The sequence below is a fragment of the Trachemys scripta genome, chromosome 1 (genome assembly GCF_013100865.1).
Source record: "Trachemys scripta elegans isolate TJP31775 chromosome 1, CAS_Tse_1.0, whole genome shotgun sequence".
Lineage (NCBI taxonomy): Eukaryota > Metazoa > Chordata > Testudines > Emydidae > Trachemys > Trachemys scripta.
The window spans coordinates 5,091,076-5,116,523 of record NC_048298.1 but is presented as its reverse complement, the minus strand read 5'-3'; the positions used below and the strand labels follow the sequence as shown (position 1 = coordinate 5,116,523).

Here is a 25,448-nt window from a genome sequence, read left to right as displayed (position 1 = left end):
CTGTATATATTCAAGGCTACCGTACGTGTTGCTCTATATCGAGGCTGTAATACAGTCAAAGACTAATCACCACCGAAGGGTATGTCTACACTACCTGCTGGATCCGCGGGCAGTGATCGATCCAGTGGGGGTTAATTTATCGTGTCTAGTCTAGACACGATAAATCGATCCCCGAGCGCTCTCCCGTCGACTCCTGTACTCTGCGATAGGCACAAGCGGAGTTGACGGGGGAGCAGCAGCAGTCGACTCACTGCAGTGAAGACACCGCGGTAAGTCGATCTAAGTATGTCGACTTCAGCTACATTATTCACATAGCTGAAGTTGCGTAACTTAGATCGATCCCCCGCCTCCAGTGTAGGCCAGGCCTAAGATAGTAGTTTATATGCTGCACTATAGCTCTGGATTCTTCAGAATCATATTCCTAATAAATGAAGTATGTTCTTTTCCAGAAATTAAATGACCAGAAGTAGTAAGAGACACTCCTTAAGCTGCATCCAACTGGCTCCACTGAGCACAAGATGTTCACAAGAGAGTTTAGTTACTATGTGTAGTATCGCCTCCTGCTGGTGGCACTTCACTGACACTGAAAGTTAAGGTTTTTGATAAACTGTAGTCTCTGGTGCTGATCCCACAAAGTGCTGTGTCCTCAACCCCACAGAAGATGGTAGATACCTTGCTGAATTGGGCCCTTTATTACACACACACAGATCTGAATGTTGCTTTTCTTTGGGTCTCCTATAGGATCTGAGACAGCATTTCCCATATTACAGAGACCAGGCCATCCCAGTTCTTACCACTGCTGGGGCAAGTTCTCTAAGTGTACATGAGGCATGGGAACAGATCAATTTCTATTCTTACCACTTTTTATTTGTACACAACTGTGGCATCTTCTGGCTGCTGGGAAACCTGCAAAGAGAGCATGGTCATGAATATCAAACTGAGAAATCTAAATGCCACGGAACAGCTCAGCGCTGGGTCATACAGATATAAGCCAGTTCCTTCACTTGGGGGAGGAAAAAAAAAATATTCCTCTCCCTTCTTTTAAAATGCCCACCACATGGCTGCCACGTTCATAATTTCCAAATTCTCCACTTTTCAGGTTTCAGCAGTAGCTACTCTCCCTCCCCCACAAGGGCCAACGTGGTTAATGTGAGTCTAATCCACTTTCCAGGAGCAGGGGAGAAGATCTCACAGAACCCCACCTCCAGCTGTAATCTCTGGATGACAGGAGTCAGGGATCTGTAAACTAGGATCATCCCTGCTGCTAAAGGGGCCGGGAGACTCCAGAAGTTGGGGGGATGCTTTTTCTGGGAGGAGTGGGGAAAATGACAAGCCGCTCTGGCTCTGGGGATGGGTTGCCCACTACAACTCTACCAGTTTACGACAAGGTTAAAACTGCTAAAAAGACTTCAGAACGCTTCGTTCCAGCTGCTGGAGTAAGGACGTGAGCGGAGTTAGGTACAGCAGGCCTGTTTGTACACGGCAGCGTTACAAAAGGCTTTGAACTTCTGAGTGCCATCTGCTACTAGGAGGCAATCTTCCCTGCCGTCCTGTTTACATAAAAGAGTAAGAAGTCTGCAGTCCCCAACTTACCTATTTTCTCATGAGGTCTCGTTGCAATTTCCTCCCAGGTGTTTGTTTCAAGGTTGTATGCATGGATCTTAAGAAGGACAAAGGTGACACATTAGCTCATATGGTGCTATCAGGATAAAATTAAGAGGGAGAGGGAGCTACCAGCACGAGACCCAATCCTGGTCTGGTGCTGAGCACCCTTCAGTCCCATCGCCGGCAGAAAGAATTGAGGGTACGCAACACGTTAGAGCATCAGGAAACTATCTTCAGCTGCCATACGCAGTGCCAAGCATGGTTTATCTTTGCCAGCCACTATAAATAACTTTCACCCTGGTTTTGACACAAAGAGATATCACAAAACAGTGCCCACAATAAAATCCAGGCAGAAAAGCATCATCACAACACACAAGTTTGACAGTCTGTAATAGTTGTATCTAGTTGAAAAAAAGAGTCCCACAGTTGAAGGAAAGAAGCACAGAGTTTAACTATATCAGTCCTACATTTCTATTGTTTAAAAACAATTTCCCCTTCTCCCCGCTCCCAGCAGTAGTTAGTTGCATCAAGATATAATTATCTAGGAAGAAAGATACGAAGCACAAAGAACAGGGAGATGAGGACAAATCATTTGAACTGTGACAAATATGAAGTTTTTGAAAATGTAGCATCATTTAAAGTCCTCTCCCTGTCCATTAAGTGTCTTGGCATCTAAAACCTATTTCCTCCACAAAAAGAGGAAGTGAAGGCAAAGTATTTACCATTAGAAACTGAGCACAAGTCGGGGCGGAGGGGAGAAGGAGTACAGGAGACAGTCAGACAGACACACGCCTGAATCCCAATATCATTCAATTCCTTTTAATGATTCCAATCAATGCCGCCTTAGTTTGGCACATATGGTACATCTGGAAAGTTGTTCTAGCAGAACATCGTTTTTCTTTAACCATGTCAAGAAGTTGATCCTTATCAACAGAACTACAAGTTACTTTGGGAAACTGTTGTGATTGCTGAGAATCTACCAAACGACTTCTTAATTTGGGATTCACCACAACAAATTGGTAGTAAACTCATTCCTTCACAATTCAATATTTTAAATTACGCAGACATTTATACTCCTGAGGGAATTCGCCGCCCAAAAGAAAGAAAAATTCTGCAAATTTTATCTGTCGATAAATAAACTTGGGAGGCTCCAGTATGGCAGTGGGGAACACAGGCGACTGGCTGCACAGAGGTGGGAGATCTCCTTGCAGTTCCTCCGCCCCCCAGGACATGGACTTGGCAGTGAGGCTGCACCCGACCCTGACACAGCGCAAGTGCCGGGCCTGCCCCAGAGGTCCATGTCCAGCAGCAGGGCATCCCCCGCAATGATTTACCGATCTGTGGGCTGCTCCGAGTGCCCGAAACAACGCGTTTGTGCTGCTGGGGAAGGGCGTGTGACTGCTCTTGTGGCTTCCCTTTGCTTCCCCATCAGAAAGTCATTTTTCCACAGGGAAGCAAAGAAATCTGCGCGGGACAGGAATTCTGCACGCGCATAGTTGCGCCGAATTTCCCCAGGAGTACATTTATAACAGGCTCTTCTCCCTTCTTCTGGTAATCCCAATTCTTATCACCTTCCCTAGTGTCAAACTAGGATGGCATGCTGGGGATGAAGAGAGAGTGCTGACTGTGCTCTGCTCTGTCTCAACCCCTCCACTGCCAAATGCCTAGGTCTTTTCATTTATTTATTTTGATCTCTTTACCTTATCCAAGGAATAAGCGGTCCAGGAAGTTCCACCTCCCAAGATATAAATCCTCTGACCATCATGTGCAATTTCATGTCTGTACCTGAGGGTGCAAAGCCAGCATCACAAGAAGTTAATAACTCCCTTGCAGTCCAGAACTGAAAGCTATTCTAAACATGACTAGCTTGAGTGGCTTAGGCTGATACAACCTAGCTCGTTGTCCTAAAGCAGTCTCCAGTGGCAGGAGTTTTACTTGGGTGCTTTGGGATCTTTCATGAGCAACCCAGGCAGCAAACCCAAACCCTGAGAGAAGTAAGGTATTGTTGCAACTGTCCAAGCTAGTTTTATGCAGATCTTCTTCTGATCTCTGACATCACATTACAGGATCAGATGAGAGATGGGTCACATACAGCCTCCTTTCCTCCCCCACACTTCACCAATCAGCCAGCACAGAGCCCTGCAACTGTTCTAGTGTTGTGCAGTCCAGTTATAGTGTCAAGATTGAGGCGTTTGCCACTTCCTTCATGGGATCCATACACCAGAAGTGCAAGTCTTCAGACACACACGACTATTGCTAATAAACACGTCCATTAGCTTTTTCCATTTTTCCCCACTTCAGACAAGTTACAGTGTGTTCCCTAGTCACAAAGCCCTCTTGAGATCATGCATTTGCCATTAGAGCAGAGAGTAGTTTTTCATATCAAGTCTATCATCTATTTCCTTTCAAAATGTGCATCTTGGAACAAACGAAAGCTCGCAGGGAATATAAAAACGGCAGCGTCTCACCTCTCCTCTGGCATGTCACAGTGCATGTTGTTTGGTTTCAGTTGTATCCATTCCCTAGTGTTAAGGTCTAATTTATGTAGATCTGTGCTATAAATGTAACCAGTTGTTCCTCCAAAAACATATAGGGATCCATTAATGATAGCCATAGCCTGGAAGATAAGAAAAGAAAGAAGGCAGGCCTATTAGAAGTGACGTGTTAGTTCAGTGAGCGAAGGAAGGTGAGATTTCCTGCTCTTCATGACCCACGCATACGCTAGAAAACTGGCCTTTTATCACTTACAAAACCACATTTCCAGAAGGGATGCAGCAGAGGAGGAGAAGAGGCAGCCAGGAGCTGCTCACCAGATCCTACTGGAGTCACTGTAGATGTGGACAGGTAGCTACTTCCCATAAAATGGGGGTAGGATAAAAGCAAGTGGGGGTGGCTTCCCCATGGGGAAATGAGGGTCCCTTCCTGGAGAAAGGCACATAAACCCAGCAGGTCACTTGCTCAGTACTAGTCAGTCAATGCAGAATGGGGACTAATGACATTTTTGCATGAAGAGTCCCAACAAAGGGAAGGAGAGAAGATCACAGAATCATAGAATATCAGGGCTAGAAGGGACCTCAGGAGGTCATCTAGTCCAACCCCCTGCTCAAAGCAGGACCAATCCCCAGACAGATTTTTACCCCAGTTCCCTAAATGGCCTTCTCAAGGATTGAACTCACAACCCTGGGTTTAGCAGGCCAATGCTCAAACTACTGAGCTATCCCAACCCTCTAAGAAGTTGCTTTAGAACAAGGCTTTTCAATTTAGAGGAGCGCTAAGGCCCTCCAGACTTGTCCCTCGGCAGCAGTTAATCACCAACATACTGAGCCCTACCCAGAGGCGCTTACATTTTAAATAGGCAACCCCCTACTGCACTGGTTCTATCCGGAAGCGCACTCTAGGGCGACATTATCATATGCAGGCTTTATAGCAGGAGGGAGTTTGAAGGGGATTTGAAAGGAGAGGGGCGCCTGGCGTGTGGAGGATAAAGGAGTTCTGAGCCTATGAAGCAGCATCGGAGAAGGCAAAGATGAGCGACGGGGAACACAGAATCATAGAATCTCAGGGTTGGAAGGGACCTCAGGAGGTCATCTAGTCCAACCCCCTGCTCAAAGCAGGACCAATCCCCAGACAGATTTTTGCCCCAGATCCCTAAGCGGCCCCCTCAAGGATTGAACTCACAACCCTGGGTTTAGCAGGCCAATGCTCAAACCATTAAGGTCTCCCTCCCGCATGAGCCAGGATTCCTGGCAGAGTGGTAAGAAATGAGAGCAGCGATAGAATATGAAAGGGAAGAAGAGTATCACAGATCCACAAGATTGGTGCTCCGGCCCCAACAGTCTCTAGGCAGAACCCCTTGAGTGTGCCAGACCTCCAGGGTCTCTCGCTTGCTCCAGAGCTTCCCCGCCTCCTTAGACTGGACATCGGGGCCATCAGCAGCCCTGCTGCACAGCGGGAGCTCCATTTAGTGAGTCCAACTGAGGCAGACTTGTATAATTGTAGGGAGCAAAGCACCTCCTTCATCAGCATTTGCAGTGTCACTAACCTGGCATTGTAACACAGAAGAGTTTATTAGTCGATGGGAACATGGCATAGGGAGGTCATTGGATAGCACAGAGAAAAGCAAATTCCTGCACAGTCCATCTGACCTCTCTCTGTCTCAGTTCAGGTGTGTGTCCCCAGAAGCCCTCAGCAGCCAACCCTTAACCACCCCCTAGCGCCTTCCCAGTCCTTGTTCTCCAGCTGGGCAAACACTGCTTGGTTTTCTGCAGAGAGATGGGCCATCTAAGGTCATTGGTTGCTAGGTATTAAAGTCCTGATGACTGGATTTACCAGTCTTCTCAGATACTCCACTGATATGGGACCTAAGGTTCAGACAGCTAGAAGCCATTCCAACCTGTCTCTCTGAGCCTCTGCAAAGAGCAAACCACCCTTTCTACCCCCAGGTAACCCTGCAGTGCATAGGGGAAACTGAGGCACACCCCGGCTTCAGAAAAAATATTACAGAACATTCCCACTGTCACATCGAGAAGCTTAAATTTGATATGAGAGGCAAAATGAAGCATGTGGAAGGATTCAAAGAGGGAAAGCGACAGTCTGAATAGCAAGCAAGGCACTCAGAGCTGCTGAGTTCTGAATGCATTAAAAGACAGATCAGTGCACTAGGGGCTGTTTGAACGTTCAAGTCCAACCACAATTAACCTTGTGAATCTGTACTGGGCTGACCAGAGACCAGAATGGTGAGCGTTTTATCACAGACATATAATTAGCACGTATCAGTGACGAGGATGAAAACCCTTTGCATGGCAAACGACGCATGCAAGATGGCAGACAAGGCAGCCTTTACAATTCCAGAGTGTTAAATGTCCATCCATTTACAGCGTTGGGCAAAGGTGCGGTCAGGAAGGAGGTAGCACAAATGATCCCAGGCAGTAGCAGAGATGTGGACACTTCTCTGGCACACAGGTAGTATCTTGCAGCCCAGTGAGTGCCGAGCTGGGGACGGTGAATACGCTTTATACATCCCTCACATGGGGACAGTACCTAGATGCAAGCAGAGATGACATCTGCTATGTGTGGGGATAGGTTGTACTCATCTATACCAGGCTATTTGACTCAAGATTTCTCACGGGTGGTACCACAAGAGTGGCTTACAAATAAGAATATTAGATGTGTTACAGAGAGACTTTACTATCTGACATTGTGGTTTGTGAGCATTAAATCTTCTGAAGTTCCCATACCACAGAAACTGACAAAAAACAGCCACAGAAGCTCCCTTCCATTGGTCAACTTTGATGCACTAACACTGCATTGGCCAATCCACTTCCATTAAAAACTTCCAAGCATCGATTCCTATTGTTCTACCACCAACAAGCCTCTGTTAGACTTTTGATCTTTGACAAAATGTAAGGGCGGGTCAGCACTGGGAACTTACATTGGCATAGCTTTGTCGTTCAGGGGGTGGATTTTTCACACCTGAGAGACGTAACCATGCCAACCTAACCCCCGGTGTAGACAACGAGGTCGACGAAAGAATTCTCCTGTCCACCTCACACCATCTCCTCCTGGGGAGGTGGATTTCCCTATGGCAACGGGAGAACCCCTCCTGTCGCTGTAGTGAGCATCTACCCTGAAGCGCTGAAACTGTGCTGCTGTAGTGTTCTAAGTGTAGACACACCCTTCGAAGGACAACAGTCCTGGCCACAAGCAGAGGGGAGGGGGAAGGCACTAGACAAAGAACCACTGAACGTCCAATGAACAGGTAGCTTAGCACATGCATATCTTCTAAGCGAAGTGGGGCAGAGTTGCACCCCATCCATTTGGGGCATTAGAAGGCTACTTAATAAGGGCTGCCTTTTGCACCCTAGGTTTCCCTTGGTACCTGTCCATATATTCGATTGGGTTTCTTCCCTCGGCAGCTGAGCAGGGCCCATCGCTTGTACTTCACATTGCAGACGTGGATGTCATTGCCGTTGCTCTCCCCAAATGGGATCCCGGTGCCGCCAAATACCAACAGGTTGTTCCCATGCAACACAACTAGGAAAAAGGAGCACAGGTTTGGGTCACATGCCGCGCTGGGAGAACAGAAAGGGACTGCGCTATTATTGTCTCTGTTGAGAGGACGAAGAGCTAACATTTCAGGCATGCGTTTAGGGAAGGCAGAATACTCTGCATTGAGTGCTCGTCACCCGCAGATCTCGGAGTGCTGCACAGGAGAAAGGTAAGGAGGCTATGGTGACAGGGACCTACAATTTCAAGGGCAGCTAGTGATTTGGGAGGTCAATTTTTGGATGCCTTAAGAGGGCTGATTTTCAGCAAGCGCTGGGCACCAGTCCTCTGAAAATCAGGCCCCGTCAAGCTGTCTCAAGTTGGGCACCCAGAAATCACTCCTCATTTTAGATTTATGGCAGGCCCTTTAGGAAGCAGGTGGATAAGATGAAAGAGAGCAACAGTACTAGTGACCTGACCACAGACATACAGCAAGTCCGTGGGAGAGTCAAAACGGAGCACAGCTCTCTCGCTTCTCTCTCTCGTGCTCTAGTTACACCACGTTGTCTTTACACAGATGGATCTGCACAGCACTAAGGCATTCCGCTAAAACAGATTTCACACATGGTAACTGAATTCCCGTACTCACGTGACATGGATGCTAGTTCTCTAGGCATGTAGCCCTCGGTGCCCATTTGATGCCATGCGCCTGTAGCAAAGTTATATCGCCAAAGTTCCCTGAAGAGAGGGTAGTCTTCATTCTCTGGCCCGCCAGACTCATCGTAGTCCGGGTTATACCCTCCGAACACGTACAGGTTGGCGTTATCTGCTACACAACGATGGCCGCTCCTTGCTGGTGGGGCTCGGTGACCTGCAGCAGAAGGAAGTTATTTTTACTAAGCATACACAGAGTGGAGAAAACAGGGTCAGCAAGATTTGGGGAGCCAAGGAAGGAAGGAGCTAGGTTTGAACGTTTTGGGGGGATCAAAGGCGGACGCTGCAGTGGATGAAGTTTCAGCTTCCAACTGGAACAGCTAGAGTTAAACGGCAATTTTTATTATTTTTTTGTGTGCATGCACATGCTAAGGAGTTGATATTTCCATTATGAGACGTTCCGTCTCTCTGCAAAGGTCTTCTCTCAACACCTTGTCTTCAAGGGCCTGCAGGTTACACCTCATCCTAGACTACCCTATTCGTCCAATCAGACCTTGCCTATTCAGACGCTCTGTTATATATCGGACATCCTCCATGGTCTTTCAAATCCTTCCTCGGAGCTCCCTTTTACGGGTTTCATTCCGGACACTGCCCCAAAGGGTTATATTAAAATGCTGAGAGGGAACAGTGAACATGCCATGGTTTAGCCTCACTTCTTCTTTAATTCCTACACTACCCTTTATCGTTAGCTCCTGCGGGGCTGTGTCTAGATTGCAAGCTTTCAGGCAGGGACTTGTCGCTTGTGTGTGTCTGTGATGTCGCTTGTGTGTGTGCCTGGAAAGCACCTTGCACATCTATGGAACTAAGTCAAACAGTAGTCAATTAAGCTTCAGAACAGCACAGTAACAATCTCCTGATAGACCAACACAAAGTCCTTAATACTGCCTGGAGCACAGTAGGGAACCCAAGAGAGAACACAGGCTACATGAGAGGGTAGGCAATTGACACGCACCTCCCCAAATGGAAGATCTTCGCATGCCTGCACCTTCCCTATAGCAGAAGGTAAAAAGGGCAGGGTGCGGGCAAATCCAAGATGACCCCACATACTGAAGATCATGCTGGTGCCAAATAAAATTTGGATCTACATGCTCTGCGTAGGCCTCGTTCCTACTACTAGGCAGCAACAACTTTGCCACCACGCAGCAGAGCTGTCATTAACGCCGGTTCAGAGTCACTCTCCTGTGCTCCCCCCTTTGCCCTTGTGCATCACTCCACGCTCACACGGAAGGGAACCCCAGCACAGAACAACACATGAATCCCTCTCAGATTAGGGGCTAAAATGTGGGGGTGAGGAGGGATAGCACCAAACAGAATAAGCTCGGTGGCAGAGACAGCGGCAATTTTACGTCTTCCTGATAGATTAAAGACCACAGGCTAAGACCTGGGACAGCCACATTCTTACTGGAGAGTGACACTTGAAATCGTCACTGCCCATGGACAAGCGATCAGAACATAACGCTCAGCTTGTTTTAGTTCAATACACACGGAAAATCAGGCCCAGTCTTGCAGCTATGACCAGACAGGATGCTTCCTCTTCATGACCTGGAGCCACAGACGATGTGGTTAAAATAGCCAGTTGTGCTTCTCTAACTCCACCATTTTCCTGAAATGCCCATTGGTAAGCATCGCCATCTGCTGCTTTCAAAACATCCCCAGAGCCACCTGTCTCTAGGACCTGGTCTACACTGGGGGGGAGGGGGGGGTAATCAACCTAAGATACGCAACTTCAGCTACAAGAATAGCGTAGCTGAAGTCGACGTATCTTAGTTCGACTTCCCTCGCGTCCTCATGGCGTGGGATCGACGGCCGCTGCTCCCCCGTCGACTCCGCTTCCGCCTCTCGCCACGGTGGAGTGGCAAAGAGATCGGGGATCGATTTATCGCGTCTACACTAGACACAATAAATCGATGCCCAATAGATCGATCACTACCCGCCGATCCGGTGGGTGGTGAAGACGTACCCTAGGAAAGCTAACAGCAGAAAGAGTTTCCCAGGAGCCCCTCTTCCAACATCACTCTGGATAAGCAAAGGGCTGTTACTCAGGGAAAAGACTTTTATTTGCATTTCTAACTCAGTGGACCAGTTTATTCCAGCAGTCAGATGTTCTGGAGCTGAACATACAACAACCACACCCATATAAGAGCGAAGTCCCAGCGTGCTGAAACTAGGATAGGCAGTGAAGATAGCATCACCTATAGCTCAAATTGCCTGACACTTTCCTTTATAAATAAGAAAAACCAGGGTCTGATAACTTTACTTAATTTTAGCCATTCAAGTTGAAATTTCCCACGCTAGGTGTTTGCCTCTGGGCTTTTCTATATGTAAGTTTCAGCTAGAACAGTTCAGCTGTTTCCAAGAAAAAGAGTAGGGGAAGTGTTTGATCCTTAAAAAAAAAAAAATTCTTCCAGCCATCGCTGAGAAGCTGTAGTGCCGCCATGCTTTTGGCACAGGGAGATGACGTTTGGCAGGAGGGTCACCCTGGGGTCAAGCATGTGCCTTTTTCCGTGCCTGTGAGAATTTGCCCAAATCTGACCAAGTTAAACTGAAAAAACTTCAGTTCACACATGCTCAGAGAGTCAGAGTTTAGCAGCTAAATTCCCCAAACATTCTTTACTGAAGATGCTCCATCTGTGGGCTGAACTTTTCTAGCAGCTTCTAGGAAATTTTGCAATTTTGGCCTTAATCTCTCAGTTTCCCACATGCAAAATGGGAATGTCACCATGTAATCTCACAAGAGCATCATGAGGATATAAGCACTAATGAAGTTGAAACACAAATACTATGGGGAGACCGACACAGAAATGCCCAAGAGGAAATTACTAATTTTGTATTCAGTGCAGGTTTTGGATGGTGTACAGTAAATGAGACCGGGGGCCTGATACTGAATATGGAGAGTAAAGAGAAACACTGAATAACTGCCCATTTGCTGAATGAAGCAGGGGTCCTACGGCACATATACCAGTCATCATGAGACCTGCACCTAGTGTGTTTCAATGATCAGTTTTCTACACAGGATAGATGTCACATACAAGGTGATTTGGCAAGAGTACAAAAGTGCTCTTGTTTTGAAGTTGCAATTCACAAAATTCCCCATTTTAGAAAGTCAGATCAACAAGCAACATACAGATATGGACAAGCACACCTTTAAACACCTGTGCTTATACACACCAAAACCACAAGCACTCCTTACGCAGCATTTGGAAAGCGCAGAATTTAGAAGAGGTTCCCATCACCCACACAGTGATCTGTGATCAGCGCCACCCACCTGCTCTGAAAGACCTCTTACGGACCTTTAGGATGGGACGAGACCGAGGGAAGCGTCTAATTAGGACCAATCGTATTTTCTTCTTAGAGCCTGTTACCACAATTACCAGCAATGAGTCAGATACATACACACAGCAATAACAGTAGCAGCAGCAAGTTAAGCATCAAGAAAAATATAAAGCATTATCACTAAAGATGGTGCAAACTATCAGCCCAGAAAGGTTAACAGGTTTTAACACCCAAAAGAAGCAGATGTGCTTAAACTGGTTCCTAGTCTGACAGATTAAGGTACAACTATTGTGTACACTTGTTCTGATCAAATTCAGTAATCAGTAGTGGAGTGCTGCCACCTTGTGGCTAAAACTCATCAGCTGTTTTATGCGGTTTTAGGAATCAAACTGCTTTTCATAGCAGTCATCGCTCACACAAAGCCAATGAGCAGCAAGTGGGGGATAAAACCCAATGAATTGGTAAAAAAAAATCTTGTCACTAGCTCCATCTGTGGCACGTGTATTTTAAAGTGTGCATGACACTGATGAGAGAGATCCCTGTGATACTATTCTGAATCATGTTTTTCAGTTATCTGCATTAATCAATCTCTTCCCCACAGGGAGAAATCACCAGAAATGGACTACAGTTATTGGAATACATCTCAAGTTCATCAGCCCCAATTGTCTTTCCAATGTGTTCATGAATTTGGCAGCATTATGGAAATTAACATAAGATGTGACAGTTTGTTAAAAGATCCCTTTGTATCCCTACAGCAAATCATTGGAATGGTTTGATGCAGGTATGTATTTTTAACACACCCTATGTTACAGCGCCAACAGGATTAACGTGTGACGCTCATCCAGGTCAACTGGTTAAGTTTGGTTTAGTGAACATATAGGTTTAGCGACGTGATCTCAGCACTGGAGTCAGAATGGCTCAAAGAAAAAGTGGATTTGATCCACACTTATTATCAATTACCAAATAAACATCAAGCCAAATTCATTCAAGTTCTGTTGATACAGACATGGCTCCCATTTTATCCATCTGTCAGATCTCTTCCAGGTATTGAGACCCAAACTTGAGTAAAATAGAACAAATGTGACCAACTTCCCTTTTCAATTCCCCCCCACTATTAACATTTTACTCTGCATTGCTGACAAGGTTTCATGCTTCTGGAACTGCAAAGAAAGCATTTACAGTAACTGCAATGCTTTGCAGAGCTGAGTAACATACACCAGCATGTGTGTTGAATAAAGTAAGAGGTTTGCATGAAACAGTGGTAAGTTAAAAATTGCATACAGGATGCATTTTGGCCATCATTAACATGAAAGATAATTCCCTACCAGGACTGGCCTCCTGTACAATACTGCTGTCCTTGTTCAATATAATGTTATTAGCCAATGAAGAAACTATACCAAATGTTAGTGCACAAACAAGAGTCACCTGATACATGTGTTAAGTCAGTAACCAAAAGGCTATTGGCCTCAAATCTACATTAATTTATTTAATTAAGATTATCTGATGCTTTAAAGGTGATCTGCAAAGGGAAAAACTGAAACATCGATCCTTTTTGGTTGGTTTATAATGAATACAGTCTAACAGGAGTTTGATTCATTTGTTTAATGTCAGAAGCATCTTCTCTTCCTTGTTCACTTTTTTGCTGGAGGTTTCTTTAGAGGACACAGAACTGGAATGGGAGTTCTCAGCCCTCAACTGGAAGGTCCAGGGCATGGAATCTTTTCAACAAAAAAAACTTGTCTTTCAACTGCTTGTCAGGCATTGAATTAAATTGATTTTGACGCTTGAATAAATATCACTTCCCCTTTTACTTCTTTGGTATTTTTGATATCATAATCCTACCATCTCTCCATTTGTCCATAGAGTCTTCCAGGGAAAATAAGAAGATAAACCACCTGTATTTGTATGTAAAAGACAAGCAGAAAAGAAAAATTTTTAAAATCTCAAACTTTTGACTATCATAAAGCAATCACGAAAAAAAACATTCTTTGCAGGTCACCTTTAAAGTTAGTAAGATAAAACACATAATAAAGCTCCGGATTAACTACAGATCAACCAGGAAGTCAAGGGAGTGCTTAGATACAAATAGACTGGAGTCCAAATTCCATCCTTGGTTAGGCATACGCAGAACCCAATGGAGTTAATGGGAATTCTGCATAAATAAGCAACAGCAGGATTGGATCCACATACACCTCTACCCCGATATAACGCGACCTGATATAACACGAATTTGGATATAACGCGGCAAAGCAGTGCTCCGGGGGGGCGGGCCTGCGCGCTCCGGCGGATCAAAGCAAGTTCAATATAACGCGGTTTCACCTACAATGCGGTACGATTTTTTGGCTCCTGAGGACAGCGTTATATCGAGGTAGAGGTGTATCTGTATGAGTCATTCCAAGATCTCACTCTCATAAAGAGATTAAAAACAGAGAGTGATTCATTTGCCAAGATAATCAGGAAAAGACATCAGAAGCCAACATTACCATCCAAATAGGTTCTTGCCAGTTCAATTTCAGACTATACAGCTACACATTAAACTTTTCATTTGCATCTTTAAAATCACCCTGACTCCTATCTGTGGTACACATTGCTAATCTGGGTACCACTGCGTTCCCATTCCTATTATCCCTCACCCACGCCCTCTCCATTGTGGACAGTATCTACCTGTTTGCTTTGTCTTTTGAAGGAGTTAGAAAGTTCTTTAGGGCAGAGCCCTTCCTTTTACTACATTGATGGAGTCCACTGCGATGGGGATCTCAATTCAGACTGGTTCCTCTGGGTACTCTAGTAATATAACCACCACCCCACGAGCTGACAATAATTGAAACTTAGACTAGAGCCACTTCACCATCTCCTTTGCTCCTTTTAGCAAATCCTCTTAGAGCAGTAGTCTGGAAGCTAAAGTGGAGGATTTCCACTCTATGCAAACAGGTAACGCTTGGGGAACCCGGAGCGCCTCTTACTTTGTTTAGAAGTCTGCTTCAAGTATATGAGAAGCCAAAGGCTTTGGAGAGAAGAATGTTCCCCGCCTGGGCTCCTTAGGCAACCAATCCTTCATACTGTACTAGCCCTTTCTACTCTCAGAAGTCTGGGAAAAGATGGTATGATATTACAATACAATGGATTATAAACTGACTCATACCCCTCTGATAAACACCATTTCTGCTAAGCCTTAGATCAATTTGCACCCGAGAATGAGAGAGGGGAAAACTCCAGTACGAGATGTCGGATATAAAGTTACTGATTTTTACCCCGTCACCTGCATTATACAAGGAGTATATGAAGCATATTGCTAGTTTCAATGCAATGAATATCAGAATAGGAAGTGATTGAAATGGTATGCACTTGGGGGAGGGGGAGGAAAATGAGTCATCTACACAAAATGGCTTCAAAGTACAAAGTTCTGCACAGCAGAGCAGATTGTCAGTTCTGCTTTCCCAGTTTTAAGGCTCCAAAGCTAATTTGGTTGACATAAAACCAAGCAAGGCAGCAGGGACTTTCAGAGGAGAAGAATCCAGGCAAACAGCGTGACATTGAAACACTGCCACATGGCCATACCTCAAAAGGGTTCTAAGATAGGACTAATCAAGTCACTTCTCCATGACGTGACTGCAATCTAAAGTCAACTGGATTTTTTCCCACCCATATTTCAACCGCGCTATATAATTTTGCTCATATATAATTGAACTGCAAGGCACAAAGAAAGCAACTCAGCCACTGAAGACAAGCAGCAAAAATGTACGGTAAGAGAGACTTCAGGCAGAGCAGCAAGACAAGTTTAGTGGACAAAGGAATTTGCCTTCCATTTTATCATCTTTTTTATCTAAGGAAAAGAAACGCTGGCATCCTGCCACTGGCCCGACTTATACAATAAAGTAGTAACTGCCACATAAGCTAACAATCTCTCCCCTATTTAGGATTTAGGAAGAGGTACTATATGGTGTTTGCCTAGTATCCCTGAACTCTTCCATTAGGATTTTCATTTTCAAAAGAGAGGCCACTTTAATCTAGTTTTTGAGACCAAGTGCCTGAAATCCAGTCACTGTCCTTTTATCAGGGCTGAGTTGTTAAAGCAGAGCTTAACTGAAACACAACAATAATTAATCAACTCATCAAATTCAACTTTTCCTAGTGAGCGAAAGGGGCCTAAACCATCAATTTCGGCAGAATTTAAGTTTTGTTGTTCTTAAACGGAATTACGAAGCCTACTGCCTGGGTAGTTATCGTCACCGGGGGAACTGATGCAGTGCTTTCTTCCTAAATCTGTGGAGAGACGACTCGAGATGGCTACTGTGCTTTAGCTGTCCCAAGAAGCAGACGGAAGCAGACAAGAACCTGGTCAGTTTCACGGCTGCTATTCAGAACCCTGTGGACAGAAGTGAAACGGATAAGAATCACATCCGTTTCATCCCCTTGTTGGGAAGAGCCGAGGTGCAAGTGGCTGGAGCTATTTGCAGGGGAACAGGATACACCCCCTTCTCCCCAAAGAGGCACGATGTGGGAAAGGAATAAAGCTCTTTCCGGCAAGCTCTGTCCAATCCAGAAATGTGACTTCTTCATCCCCAGCCAGCAACTAGCTGCAGCCAGATAGAGAAGATGGAGACCCTGAGCAGGGTCCAGGGGACAGCACCTTGATAGGAGTCTCAACACACACTGTCTTCCCATCAGCCAGAGGGATAAGCTTCTCAGCAGGTTATTACCCAAGCTTCACAGATGGACACTCTACTTACATCTTACTGCCCTGTAGATATCAGGTGTCTGGGCAATTTACCAGCCCTGTAAACAGAGAATGAAAAATACTCCCGATCAAGAGTCCTGTGGATTAGAAATTAGTCAACAAGCAAACTCTAATGCAGTGTGGTGGAGTTTAATCCCAGAATAGGAATAAAAAATAGGCCTAAGAGCGATGCAAAGACAGCCATAGTATTGCTCTAAATTATCAGGTTTTATTGGAACCTGAAGTAGAACAGACACGCAAATGGAACTTCCACGGGTGTCCAATGTTAAAGGAAAGCTGCACTCATTCCGTTCACATGGTAAGAACTCCTTGTCACGGCAAATAACACCCATTTCAAGGCTTTTTAATACAGTTCTTTCTGAGCCTAGAGCTGCAGGCAGGCAGGCGAGGCTAAATCCGTTTTTAAACTCACTTGAACACCGAGTAGCAATGGTTTAAGCAGTCAGAACCGACTGGTGAAGCAGTATGGAGACTGGTTTAGTGTCTCTTTCATAGGGCCCTCAGGATGCCAGTCACAGGTGACATTCTTTTTAGCAAGATGGCTGCCCGCAGCTCTAGGCTCAGAAGTGCTAAATGCATTTTAAGAAGACCTGCTTAAAAAAATAACTGCCACACCATAGTAAAAAGGGCTTGTTGTGTGAGCACTCTTACCAGAGGGGTGATCAAAGTGGGGGCAGTTTTCCTCTGAACGTGGAAGCAAAAGCGGAGGGTTTAAATGCTTTTTGTTCTGTTTTATTTTCACAGGCTTAAACAAAGACGTTTCCCCTGCAAAAAAATCACACCAGTTTCATTTCCAACCCCTCCTGTGTGCATTTTAGAATTTTACCTCACTCACCTTCTCTAGCTGGATACTCAGTTACTGGCCTAGAAAGGATTGTGGTACAGAAGCAGTTCCCGAAATAGGAATTCTAGTTTTCAAGTTTCGACATCCTCTCCCTACAATCCACTGAGTTTATCCAGATCTGTGTGTACGTGACACAAAATGCTTGTGGTTTGCTTTGATCTATTGCATAGACAGTAGGTTTCAGACAATTCACTTGACAGTTTGTTCATTACGCCTTTGAAAGAAGCTACAGTATGTAAAAAGAAAAGAATAGGGGTGAGATAAGAGTCAGTAGCAGCCAGTAAGGTCTACCTGTTATGGTTAGGCTGAGCAGACATCCCAATATTAGGGTGTCAAGGCTGCTTCCCCACTCTGAACTTTAGGGCACAGATGTGGGGGCCTGCATGAAAACTCCTAAGCTTAACTACCAGCTTAGATCTGGTCCGCTGCCACCACTCCCAATGTGCTAATTCCCTTCCCTGGGTAGCCTTGAGAGACCTTCACCAATTCCCTGGTGAATACAGATCCAAACCCCTTGGAGCTTAAAACAAGGCGAAATTAACCATCCCCCCTCTTCTCTCCCACCAACTCCTGGTGGATCAAGATCCAACTCCCTTGGATCTAAAAAACAGAAGGCTTTTAATTAAAGAAAAGGGTAAAAATCATCTCTGTAAAATCAGGAGGGAAAATAACATTACAGGGTAATCAAACTTAAAGAGCCCAGAGGACCTCCCTCTAGCCTTAGGTTCAAAGTTACAGCAAACAGAGGTAAACACCCTAGTAAAAGATACATTTACAAGTTGAGAAAACAAACATAAAACTACCACGCCTTGCCTGGCTGTACTTACAAGTTTGAAATATGAGAGACTTGTTCAGAAAGATGTGGAGAGCCTGGATTGATGTCTGGTCCCTCTTAGCCCCAAGAGCGAACTCTCCCAAAACAAAGAGCACAAACAAAAGCTTTCCCCCCCCCCAAGATTTGAAAGTATCTTGTCCCCTTATTGGTCCTTTGGGTCAGGTGTCCGCCAGGTTACCTGAGCTTCTTAACCCTTTACAGGTAAAAGGATTTTGGAGTCTCTGGCCAGGAGGGATTTTATAGTACTGTACACAGGAGGGCTGTTACCCTTCCCTTTATAGTTATGACACAGGGGCTTTGTCTTATATAGGTAAGTGTTCCCATTTTTCATACTTGCTATCTGATCACCGTAGTTACAGTCCCAGAAAGACAGAGGGAGATTTTCAAAGTCAATAGCACTTAGGCTTCAAGCTGCCATTTCCGCATTTGAAAAACATCTTCCCCATTAAGTTGCGTCAAGTTTGGCCACAAGAACTCTCTCTACACATGCGACCGACTCCCTCGTAGGGCACGTCTTCACTCACTGCAGTTAACTCAAGTTATCTACACTCCAGTTACTCCTCTTGAGCTTATCTAGCTTGAGTCAGAGCAACCACACTGGTTGCTACAGCACTCAAGTTGCTGCATCTCCACCAGCGCTGCACTCATTCGTGTGCGACACTAAGACTTCTGGGGGCACATCCCAGGGCTGTGTGTGTTGCAATAAACGTTACTACTCAATGAATTCTCCCTCCGCAAATCATGAGCGAATTGGTCTGTCTTTTATGAGCACATGGGGGAAAGCGTGGGAAAGCGCTGGAGGATGAGCAGCACTAGCCTGCATCTACACTACAGAGTGGTCATGTTATCAGCCGACAAGTTGTGCTCACTGATATTTTAGCCTATCCTCCCTCTCGGGCCAGCCAAATCAAGTTAAAAGCACCACCAGGCCTGAGTTAAGGGCTTGTGTATGTCGACAGGACTGTAGTTTGAGGCAACACTAAAGTTAACTTTGCAGTGAAGAGTGCGTCCAACGCAAGCTGTCATTGTCTTTAACTCTCGAGGACAAGCTATGGCTTCATTAGATCTGACCAAGGTAAGCATTTGAAAGGCATGTTGTACACGTGCAACATGCTTATTTTCAATTAACTTTTCAAGGCTGAAAGGCTTGAGCAGGCAGAAGTGGGTGCTCTAAATATCACGACGCTTAGAAAAGTTAGCACAAAACAGTGCTGGGGAGCAGTATGGGACTTGCAAATGCTTATGAATTCATTATAGGTAGATAACAAAACCTCTTCGGACACGTAAAAAGGCAATCGAGGATTATGACCATGGCAGTTTAACTAAGTTCACGAAAGGCATCTGAACCGTTTATTACTGGTGAAATACACTATTTTCCAGACGAGCTGTTCAAACCACTGTAATCTGTCCCACCCAGCATTGTAAATGGCTTGTTGAAAATGAGCAATACACCTCTACCCCGATATAACACGACCCCATATAACATGAATTCAGATATAACGCGGTAAAGCGGCGCTCCGAGGGGGCAGGGCTCCGCATTCCAGTGGATCAAAGCAAGTTCGATATAACGCGGTTTCACCTATAACACGGTAAGATTTTTTGGCTCCTGAGGACAGCGTTATATCGAAGCAGAGGTGTACTTAGGTCAGAAAAACAATACTGCACCACTTTATGCAATCGTATCCCACTGATTGCTATCTGCAGTCACAACACACAGACAGCTCTAGGCTGATTTCTACCACATGTGTTGCCTGCTTGTGACAAAGACACTAGCATAAATGGACCCCAGGTGCCATCATACTTGTTCCAACTAACATAAAATTGAAGTGCTGCACTATGATCTTCAGTTAGACCAGGTCTAGCTGACTCCTCCACTATTAGATGATGGACTGTTTGATAACTTGCCCCAAAAGTAAAAGATTGGTATATCCAGAGACTGAACCATCAGGAAATGGAGAGTTTCTTAGAGCAACTCCATGATGAAATAGAAGCATGGGAGGGCAGCCACTCAAAAGCTGTAAGAGAAGCAACCCAGATACAGGCTCTCAGTATTGTATAAGCTAGTGAAATTTCTAATCTGTTTTAGTTGCTTTAAACAAAGCTACAAATGTTTCCTCACTTTGATGGAATACAAGAGTCTCGTGCATTTGAGCTGAAATGGATCAACATCCAGGATGTATTCCAGTTGAAGCATTTAGAGCGGTCAGTGAAATAAAAAAAAAAGTAAGTTTCACACTTTGCCAGCCTGGAATGGGAAGACTGCCAAAACTGAGATCACAAGAATTCAAAAAGAGGCTGCTGGACTCCCAACTCAAGACAGCACACACTGATAAAGAGCATTAAACCCTCACTTTCAGGCCTAGTAAGTGTCACATGATGCAAATGTTTTCAGTATTCACATTCCACTTCATTCCCATTTGCCTAAAGTTGTATCCAACAAACAACTGGATACTGATGAGGAATATGGACATTTAACTGGAGAGTTAAGCTATATCTGAAACATCTGAAGGCTTTCTTGTGAGGGACCAATGTCCAAATATATTAAGATAATTCGAATATGGATCCCCAACTATGTCATGTCAGTCTACGGTTTCCTATGGATAAACTGTTTCCAAGTAAACTATGAATCCTTTATACTTTACAAGCAAGTCTCAGATTCATCTGGGTTGGAATGAGCATTTAAGAGATCATTTAGATCAATCCGCCTTCAGCATAGCAGGATTTAATTATTCCTAGAGCATGACAGACAATTGTCTGGGGCTTGCCTCAAATAGCTCCAAGGATGGCAATTCCACCATCTCCCTTCACAACGTGCATCACTGCTCAACCTAGTCTTCCAGCTGTAGTATCCTCTCGAAAAGGAATTGTAAAGTAAAAATTGTTTGTGCTCTTTACTGCTTCTTTACATTGCATAAACATGCCCTCAATATGCTTTTCCCCACCCACATTTTCAAAATGTGGAATTTCCAACTTCCTTCTTTGTTGCTGGAGGACATCAGCAAGGTCTTTGGAGTAGGACCCCTACAGAGGACAAAACCAAAGTTTTACCCCTCCCAACCACCAATTAAAGGGCAAATTGATACTGACTTTTAGATCCCACCTTCACTTTTTAAGGCAGTTTCAGCTTTTCAACAGTGGCCAGACAAACCAAGTTTGAAACTATTTTAGTTAAAACCCATTCAAGAGAATTCAAACATGTTCAGAAGTCCCATGCAGACAAGGCCTAAGACTCAACTTCCTCTCCTTCCTGCTTCAATACTTCATCCCTTTAAGAAACTGTAACCGTCTCTTCTGTTTATGGTATTTCTAAGATGTCTATCCCCACTGAATTGGCTCAGGCTGCAGAAGCAGCACTTCAAGATTTGGTGAACATGTTTATTTCTCCATTCTGGTCCTCAAACTTCTCATCTTCCAAACTTTCCATCACAGCTGGACACCTTGGCAATTTTTAAGTTGTGCAGTTGATCACTGAGTAGTGATCCATGATTAGTGAGACAGTTACATGACTATAGGGGACACAATATCCCAGCATTAAGAGTAAAGGAAACCTCTGAAAACAATGTTGACTGACTGATCAACTTGGCCATAAGCCTCACACACAAGAATCTTTCTAATAGGATATTTAGATCAGAATTCTCATTATGTATGAATTGCATTTTTTCAGAATACCAGTACATGAAAGAGGAAAACTTTTCACCCAAAGCTTGTGTTTGTGTTGCTTAAAAAAATGCAACATTGCATAGAATATTTTAAGTTGCTTTCCACAAATTTTATATAATCCCATTCCACCTGCAAACGCCCAAATATGGGACACAAAAAAGAAACTTCAGATCATACAGGTTACTGCTTGCATCCTGTCATAAAGCATGTCCGGCAGTATATGTAATGCTTAGTTACAAAAAGAATGACCAAGTAAATACAGTAATAAGCAGGAGTAAAGTCAGGGTCTAAAAAGAGGGAAAGGGAAGAATTTGTATCGTGAATGTTAAACCTGACCTGCAAACAAGTATTTTCCTCCTTCCTTATGCCACATACAGCGAGTCTGAAAGGCTTGACATTTCTTTTTAAGACACACTAGACATTCAGATCGTGTCTGCCACAGAAGACTATGTTGACTTCTGAATTAGTGAAGTGCCATCACAAGAAAGTAAAAGCCAAGTAAGTCAGAGGAAGGGAAGACATTTTCATCAGACCATTTAAAACTCTTCTTTGTTAATATCTCAATCTCCCATGCCTAGTGAAAACTTGAATCTTTAACACAGACAATTTTTCTCCACGTGCCAAACATTCAATTAAGATGCAAGAACTCATACTCCCCATCTGCAGCCAAGAAATCCTCCAAGAAAAAAAAACCCACATACATACAAACCCTCACCCCCCCCCTCCTTTTAAGACCTCAGGCCTTCTTTATACACCTCTACCCTGATATAACGCAACCCGATATAACACGAATTCGGATATAATGCGGTAAAGCAGTGCTCCAGGGGGGAGAGGGGGCAGTGCTGCGCATTCCGGCGGATCAAAGCAAGTCCGATATAACACGGTTTCACCTATAACGCGGTAAGATATAATTATTAAGAATTAATAGTTAAAGCTGACTTGAAAAATGAATCCTTTTTGCTTCTCTGACATACACCTCTACCCCGATAGAACGCTGTCCTCGGGAGCCAAAAAATCTTACCGCGTTATAGGTGAAACCGGGTTATATCGAACTTGCTTTGATCCGCCGGAGTGCGCACAGATTCTGTAGACAGTAGGACTCTTTTTCTAATCCTTTTACAATATGTTTTAAAGAGTTTTTACTTTATTACTTCAAAGAGTTTTTCCCTTGTTGAACAAGTTACTTTTAGAAGTACAATTTTCATCTTCCTCCCCCCAGTCTTTTCCTGAAAGGATCTCAACAGAGAAACGCATCCCCATTTTATAGGTGCAGACACTGGCATAAAGGTTAAGACTTTCCACAGGTCACAGTGAGTCAACAGCAGAGCCAGGAATAGAAAATAGCCCAGGGCACTTTCACTTTTGTTATGTTAATTTGACTTCTGAAATGTAGCTCCCGCCCCCAGCAAAGAAAACACCCACCACACACACTGTATGAAATAAGACAGGTTTCAGAGTAGCAGCCGTGTTAGTCTGTATCCGCAAAAAGAACAGGAGTATCTATCTCCCCTTGTAAGTACTCTCACACTTCTTATCAAACTGTCTGTACTGGGCTAGCTTGATTATCACTTCAAAAGTTTTTTTTCACTTAATTGGCCTCTCAGAGTTGGTAAGACAACTCCCACCTGTTCATGTTCTCTGTATGTGTGTATATATATCTCCTCAATATATGTTCCATTCTATATGCATCCGAAGAAGTGGGCTGTAGCCCATGAAAGCTTATGCTCTAATAAATGTGTTAGTCTCTAAGGTGCCACAAGTACTCCTGTTCTTTTTGTGAAATAATACAGAACACCGGGCTTACTGAAGGTGAAGAAAGGTTTGCAAAGCCTTAGCAAATGTGCCACCTTCCACAGTGTGCTAAGAGCTCTTTGGCATAAATTCATGTCAATGATCTCTGCACAAAAAAGGATCACACCATACTTAATGGAAATCCAGGGCAGTTAAAGCAGGGCCGATGATGTCATGGTAGAGAGAGAAGATGCAAATTGGGTGGATGGACAAATAACTCAAAGCAAATAGTTACATTCCCGCCAACATTTGAGATCTGTGAATGGAAACATTTGATAGGTATCACACTGAGTAGGTTATCACAACTGTCCCCCAAACCGTATCCCAAGGGTCCCCAACGCATCTAAGTGAAATCAATAAAAACAACAAGGAGTCCAGTGGCACCTTAAAGACTAACAGATTTATTTGGGCATAAGCTTTTGGGGTTTTTTACCCATGAAATCTTAGGCCCAAATAAATCTGTTAGTCTTTAAAGTGCCACCAGACTCCTGGTTGTTTTTGTGGATACAGACGAACACGGTTACCCCCTGATACTGAAATCAATGGAAGTTAGTGGCTTCATATTATTAGGCAAAATTGGTTTCAACTGAAACAAACAAGTATATTATCTCTTCCTTTTCCTAAAGGGAACCAAATTTATGTGATTTTCTTATAAGACAAACTTGGTACAGCTGATTTTGAAGTTTAATAAAATATTTATGAAAAACAAGAGCTGGCCTTTTAGATGGTAGCATGTGCGAAGGTATTAGCAGCAGCTTTACTCATCCTTTGGTAGATGCAACATCCTTTACACGTAAATTTGCAGATCACACAACCCTGTCGCAGTGTTACTACTGTATGTTGCTGGCATCAGAAAGAGATCATCAAAATCAGTGTCAATTACATGAACAACAAATACAAGGGAAGAATGATCTTGTAGCCAAAGACAGAGCAGTCTTAAAGTCAGGGCTTATAGATTCTACTTCCAGCTGGGCAGATTCAGGGTCTGGTTTCCTAACCAGGTACTTCCCTTGGGCCATCACTACAGCAGCGAAGCACCTTCGAGATCAGACCCACACTGTTCACAGCTCGTGCAATTAAAGGGCTGGACTCCGTCTCTGTGAGAGACCCTGGGCAAGTGACTGGACCTCTCAGTACTTCCCGGGACCCGGCTGTGAAACCGGGACCCCAACAGCGCCCAGGGGAGAGGATGGGAGGCCTGGGTCCGCTGTAGGACGGAGGGACCCATGAGGGCAGCACGGTCAGACCCAGCCCCTTTCAAGCCGATCGCGCCCCAGCGTGACCCCGTTTTCTGGGCAGTAGAGACACCCCCCGGGCGGGGCAGTCCCGGGGCAGTGGGGCGCCCCCCCCCATTATCAGGGACCCCCAGATGGGGTCGCCCCCCCGCTTAGGGGTCCCCCCCTTTCGGAGCTGCTCGGGGGGGGAGGGGGGATGACGCTACCCCCGGGCGCGGAGCGGCCCCAGGCGCTGTGGCGGAGGCCGGAGCGGACTCACCTGCCAGGTGGGGCCTGCCCGGCAGCTGGACGAAGCGGTTGAGGAGCCCCCCGGCCGGCGCCGCCCCGGGCCCGTCCCCGCTGCACCCTCCGCCCGAGCCGCTGCCTCCGGCGCCCCCCCGCCGCCGGTTCCCGTCCCAGCCGCCCTCCGCCGCCGACATGGCCCGACCGACTCCGCTCCCCCCCCACAGCTCCGGCTCCGCCCCCGGCCCGCTCCCTCCGCCTCCGCCGCCGCCGGGGGAGTATGGAAGGGCTTCGCTCGCTTGCTCCCACGGAGAGGCCAATCAGCAGCGGCCTTCAATAGTCAGAGCCAATAGGAGACCGACTTCTTGGCCGGTGGAGAGAAAGAGGGGGACGTCACCAAAGAGAGGGGCAGAGACAGACGTGAGCAATGGATACCCGAGGTCCTCGAACCGCCCCGCTCGACTTTTTCTGGTCCTCCAGGCGCCAGTACGGGATCAGGCAGGAGCAATCAGCAGCCGAGTCCTGAACTCTCAACAACCATAGAAC

General features: G+C 45.2%; 1 protein-coding gene and 1 long non-coding RNA gene across 3 annotated transcripts in view; both read right to left on the bottom strand.

Annotated features, from left to right (window-relative positions):
* The window catches only part of KLHDC10 (kelch domain containing 10), a 30,642-nt gene extending 5,533 nt beyond the window's left edge, over positions 1 to 25,109 (bottom strand). The window contains exons 1-8 of one of the 2 annotated variants that reach the window (XM_034763887.1): positions 24,940 to 25,109; positions 11,570 to 11,659; positions 8,240 to 8,461; positions 7,484 to 7,638; positions 4,074 to 4,222; positions 3,306 to 3,390; positions 1,594 to 1,660; positions 859 to 906 (exon numbers count right to left, since the gene is read on the bottom strand). In XM_034763887.1, coding sequence (XP_034619778.1) covers positions 859 to 906; positions 1,594 to 1,660; positions 3,306 to 3,390; positions 4,074 to 4,222; positions 7,484 to 7,638; positions 8,240 to 8,461; positions 11,570 to 11,659; positions 24,940 to 25,099 — 976 coding nt within the window. In that variant the 5' untranslated portion in view covers positions 25,100 to 25,109. The remainder of the gene's footprint in view (positions 1 to 858; positions 907 to 1,593; positions 1,661 to 3,305; positions 3,391 to 4,073; positions 4,223 to 7,483; positions 7,639 to 8,239; positions 8,462 to 11,569; positions 11,660 to 24,939) is intronic. The other variant, XM_034763892.1, reaches the window with a different exon arrangement.
* Positions 13,011 to 17,464, bottom strand: LOC117874090. Its single transcript, XR_004644901.1, has 2 exons — positions 16,308 to 17,464; positions 13,011 to 13,472 (listed from the first exon to the last, which is right to left on the bottom strand). It is a non-coding gene; the product is annotated as an uncharacterized LOC117874090 (long non-coding RNA).
* Positions 25,110 to 25,448: the final 339 nt, after the last annotated feature.